The sequence below is a fragment of the Pistacia vera genome, unplaced genomic scaffold, assembly GCF_008641045.1.
Source record: "Pistacia vera cultivar Batoury unplaced genomic scaffold, PisVer_v2 Contig140, whole genome shotgun sequence".
In the NCBI taxonomy this organism is placed as follows: domain Eukaryota; kingdom Viridiplantae; phylum Streptophyta; class Magnoliopsida; order Sapindales; family Anacardiaceae; genus Pistacia; species Pistacia vera.
The window spans coordinates 1025283-1030887 of record NW_022195467.1 but is presented as its reverse complement, the minus strand read 5'-3'; the positions used below and the strand labels follow the sequence as shown (position 1 = coordinate 1030887).

General features: G+C 41.7%; 1 protein-coding gene across 1 annotated transcript; it reads left to right on the top strand.

Annotated features, from left to right (window-relative positions):
- The first annotated feature begins 2992 nt into the window (after nt 1-2992).
- Nucleotides 2993-5191, top strand: LOC116123187 (transport and Golgi organization 2 homolog). The gene is made up of 4 exons (XM_031408995.1): nt 2993-3248; nt 3328-3511; nt 4633-4836; nt 4955-5191. Exons 1-4 carry the CDS (start codon nt 3166-3168, stop codon nt 5189-5191), a joined length of 708 nt encoding a protein of 235 aa, XP_031264855.1. The 5' UTR covers nt 2993-3165.
- The last annotated feature ends 414 nt before the right edge of the window (nt 5192-5605 follow it).

Here is a 5605-nt window from a genome sequence, read left to right as displayed (position 1 = left end):
AGTGCCGCTAGCGAATTTTCTATCCTGAGGTATTTCTCCGCGAGGTTATAGAATCTGGTGAGGGAAACATAGTCCTCAGCCTGTAATTCTTTCCACAAGTCAGTTTGCAGGCGAACTCCAACTATTATGAGTGTTCAGATGGACTCTTCGGGGGCATGAGCCACCTTGTTGAGTTCCTTGTGGAAACGGTCGATGTAGGATTGTAGGGATTCATCCCTTTCTTGCCTTATGTTGCTGAGATAGCTCAAAGGCATCGAAAACTTTCGATTTGCTTGGAAATGCCGTAGGAACGTCGTGCTCATCTGAGGCCACGAACTAATCGATCCCGCTGGTAGCGACTTAACCACCGTTTGGCATGAGAAGTTAGAGTCACGGCCAAACAACGACATTTTACAAGATCCGAAACCTGGTGGAGCTCTATCAGGTCGTTGAACTCATACAAATGATCCTGTGGGTCATGGTTCCCATCAAACGGCCGCATGTCGGGCATTCTGAACCCCGGTGGGAGTGGAGCAGCTAACACTTCGAGAGAGAAGGGGGATGCAGAGGCGACATGGGCCTGCTCGTTTTGCCGCTCTCTCCGCCTGTCCAGAGCTCGCTGCAGCTCCTCAATTTGTGGTAGCGGAGCCAGTTGGGGATTGCTTTCACCCATGTGAGTCCGGCCCTCGCGATTATGGTTTAGGAAAGTCCGGAGGTCGGACTCCTCTTCGCCTCGACTGGCACTTCCGGCCGCTCTCAACACATGCTGGCTAGAGGCGTGTGAAGGCGATGGATGGTGCGAGGTATTTTTACGACCCTCGTGGTGGTACGAACCGCCCCGCGAGGTGTGGGGACCACCCGCATGACAACGATCAAGATCGTTCTGTTGGCGGTGATAAGAATCACCCCGCCCAGCACTTTCGCTTAGGTTCATCTGCGACGTGGCATGGGACAGCTCGGGATTCACTTTTTCGTCGAGTCTTAACTTTGCTGGCACCTTGCCTGGGGCACGGTTTGTGTTTGTTGGCCCTTTAGAGCCCGTAGGCTTGCTTTTTGCCACTTGCTTACCCTTACATCTACACACTGTAGTGCTCGCAGCACGGGCTATTTCCCTTTGCCGTGCTTTTGTGTGACCTGCAGACGTTTTTTGCAGTTGCACCGCCCCAGCTGTTCTAGATGGCACGCCTTGGTCCAAACGGTCCAGCCTTTCGTTGACCGTCTGGAGAATATTGTCAAACCTCTCCAGGTAGCTTCTGATGGCGGGTCAAGCTACGAAACTGCTGGGATATCCACTGCAGCATTTTGTGGAACTGGAAGTATCCTGGAAGAGGTATCCCCCTGGGTTAAGGGAACTCCCTCAATGCGCTGGTTGACTTGCTCAGGTTCAGATTGGCAGGCCATTTGTTCCTGTAGGACCAGTAGGTTAGAGATTCTCCTGATGAAGGATGAACACTAAATAGGGCCCTCCTTCTAGCGTCAAACTGTTGATGCCTGATTTTGACACCAACTAATCGACACGTGAGTAACGTTGGTTGGCCAAGAGACATACGTGGGTACGGATAACGTGTAGAGTAAATGCAATAATAAGAGCTTTTTAAAGTGGTTCGGATGCTAAGGTAGTAGGCCCTACGTCCACTGATAGTTGTATTAGTATTGTGGGTCAGGTCGCAACAGCGGACTGACTTACAAATGATTAGGGAAAAGTAAACACAAAGATACAAGAGAGAGAGAGAGAGAGAGATAGTTCAGAGTGTAAAAAGGCCGAATCCCCTCAATGAAGGGGTCTTCCCCTTTTTATAGTGAGATGAGCGCAAGTAATCATCATTAAATCCATGGGTTGGTGTGAATGTCAAGACAAAATCCGGCTTTACGTCACATTGCCCACCTTCCAAACTGCTTTCACGCGATTTGGAGCAGAGAATGGACACGTGGGGTCTCCACAACGTCTAGCAAGCCTGGCGTGCGCTTACAATTCTGACGGGAGCAGGTCACACTCTATCACGTGATTTCCCATGTCAGCCCTTGATTTCTCAGGCATAACATCAACATAAACCCTTGATGACAGAGGTTTACATCGATTTCAAGAGGTGCCTAATAGGATGAAGTAGAAGACTTATTCTAATTGGGAAAAATAGTACTAAAGGTTACAATTCAGTGACAGAGATGTGTACTTTTCATATAATGTTTTTATTTTAAAGAATGCATACACTTCAAGAATAATCTTAATTTTAGTAAGTTTACCAAGTGAGTATTTGCAAGGCCAAAACACCCTTATTGGTAGGGGTGAGCAAGAAATCCGATAGAGCCGGAACCGGTGGGTGCTTGTGGTTCTAGTTTTAGCTCCTACTCGGAACGAGCATGGAAAGTGTCAATTCCAATTCCAAATTTGGTGGAACCGGCACTGTGGGGTTCCAGTTCCGGTTCTAGTTTCACCACTTCAGGAATTGGAACCAGAATCGATCTTCAGGTTCTCGAGGTGGACCCGATGGGTACTAATGGTGTATTTGTAATTTTTGAAAACTATGGGGGTGTGTTTGTAATTTTCAAAGGGTATATGTGTCATTTTTTGTGATAGTAGGGGGTTTTCATAATTTTCCTAGATATCTGGAACCGTCCAGCTTCAATTCTAATTCCTTGGAAAAAGGGTGGGTACCTGGACCCGATCACCACTACTTATTGGCCACCTTCTTAATGACTTTTTTTTTTCCTCATTTTGTAGATGCTAGAGTTGCATTATCAAACCCATTCCCATTTTCTCACTCAACCAAAACCCATAGGCCATCCAAAATATCAACAATATTTATTCATTCTTTATTTGATTGATCCAAATTATTTATGATAACAAATTTTGTAAAATGTATTGTCATAATAGCATTAATATAGATAATTTTATTAGTTGCTGTCTTGAATTTGTGAAAATGTAAAAGAAATAATAATTAAATTAGCACATGTTAAGGCATAGTCTTGGATTTGGAATGCCAAACTTGGCATGGCCTACTTGGCCAACAACCCACTTGTACTTGTCAAGTACGTCCAACCAACACGTCTCAAGATTCGGTCTGGGGAAGTGGCAAAACCGATACCGGAAGTAACGTCCTGTAAGAAGAAGGCAGAGGACTCGACCTTTTCATTTTACACAAACAGAAACAGCCACATCAAGTAACAATTAAAAAGCAAGCAAAAGCCATGTGTATAGCAGTGTTTATGTGGGAAGCTCACCCACTTTACCCTTTTCTTTTACTACTTAACAGAGACGAGTATCACAACCGGTAATCACTCATTTCAGAATCTGATATGGTTTTATGGGTTGATTTTGTTGTTTGATTTGTGGGTTTTGTTTTTTGCAAGGCCTACCAAGCCATTGGAATGGTGGGAAGGAGGAGAGATTCTGGGAGGGAAAGATGAGATGGCTGGTGGGACATGGTTGGCTTCTTCTAAACATGGTAAATTTGCTTTTCTTACTAATGTTAGGGAGATTCAATCAATCCCTCAAGCTAAGAGCAGAGGAGACCTTCCTGTTCGTTTTTTGCAGGTACTTACTGTTTGGTTACGGGAGTTTTATGTTTGATTATTTTAGGGTTTGCTTTTGGTTTATCAAATGTTTATGCTGGTGATATGTTTGAGATTTTTGCTTCGTGCCATTAAGGGATAATTAGAGGCCTTTGTCTAGAACAGTTTCCTGGTGATTATGTTTTTTTTTTTTTGTGAAGAATCAAATGAAATGGGGACAAGAAGAGACTCTTTAGCTAGAAAACAGAACAAACAGGGAGAATTTTGAGTGAGGTATGGGAAAATTAAATGTAAACAGTTAAAAAAAAACTTAATCCTAATCTAATACTAAGATAATGGAATCACAGCATTCCTTGCCCCTTGAAAGAAGGCTTTTCCTCAAGCACAAGCCAAATCAAATCATCATCCAGGATCTATAACAAAGACTTCTAATCCACTGCCATTGTCATCACTCAAATTAATACTGGAGGCATCAGCATTCACGCAACCAAAGTCATCATAAGTACCTCAGTAACACCGTAACCCATTGATATTGCTCCAAGAAATATCCATGCAATTGGGTCATGGAAAGTCAGTTTGTTTAGTGAGTCCTTGTAATTTGACACCTCCAAGTATGTACTTGTGTCTGGCAAGGATGGCCATGTTGTGAAACATTTTCTGCAGGTTGCAGTTTATCTAGACTTGTGCAAGTACGCTCTAATATATCAGGTAGTAATTCTATTTGGTGGGTCAAAGAGTTAACCTTATCTTCAACTTCTTTATGGTTCATATTTAGGCAACCAGGAAAGTGCTCTGATACCAAAATTTTAGGGCTTTTTGTGAAGATTTTAATGAAAAGGGAATAAGAAGAGACATTTTAGAGAGAAAATAGAACAGCAGGGAGAATTTAGAGAGAGATTTGGGAAAATTATACGTTTATTCTTCCCTTTATAATAAAATTAACCATTAATAGTTTGTATGCAATATAAAATAATAAGATATTGGAATCCTAACAGATTAATGTTTCCCTTAAGTTATTGAATGAAAATTGCTATCTTGATGTTTGTTTGAAGGAATTCACTAAGGTTCAAGGGGACTAGTTTCTTTTGCTAAAATGATTCTTTTAAAAACTTTGGATAATCGTCAAAACTTTCCTTTTTGCAGAGCAAGAAAAGTCCCATGGATTTTGCAGAGGATTTCGTGAAGGAGATAGATCAGTATAATGGGTTTAACCTGGTAATAGCTGACATTTATTCCAAGTCCATGGTGTACATAACCAACAGACCAGAAAGTAAAAGTTTTGTGACAGAGGTTTCACCGGGAATCCATGTACTAACAAATGGAAGGTTGGACTCTCCATGGCCTAAGGTAATATGTTTTATACAACTCAATCGATTCAATTGCCAATTCTTGCATTTTATACTTAAATTTTCTTACCTGTGAATACATATTAGAATAAATTCTCTATACCATTTTTCTTTCTCAGGCTGAGCGTTTGAGCCACAGGTTCAAAGGACTTTTGGAGAAATATGGTGAAGCTGAACTTCCCATGAAAGAGATGGTCGATAAACTAATGTTGGATACAACTAAAGACGATGAAAACTTGTTTCCTCACATTTATTCTCCTGAGACAGAGTACAGCTTAAGTTCCATATTTGTCGATGTAGAACGTCCGTTGGTAAATCCACAAACTTACTCTCCTTTGAGACAGAGTACAGCTTAAGTTCCATATTTGTCGATGTAGAACGTCCGTTGGTAAATCCACAAACTTACTCTCCTTTATNAAACCAGATTTTGTTAGGGCTCATATGAAAGGAACATCCTGAGTCTAGCACCCATTCATTAGCAATTTTAGAACTGGACACAGTAAGGGCTTCAGTGATTTCAAAGCTGTTATTAGAGGATGCTAGGTTACTCTCTGTATAATTCTGCTTTTGCTTCCTAATCCAATCATAGCAATTCTTTTTTATGTGACCAGGTTTGTTACAATGGAAGCACTTTCTAGTCTCTGACTTAGACTTATTGTTATTATAGCCTTTGCCTTTCTTCTTATTCTTTGGCCCTAAGTTTTGTTGAACCCCATTTCCAGTATCTTTACCAAAATGACCAGTATCTTGTTTTCCTTTTACAAAGAGAT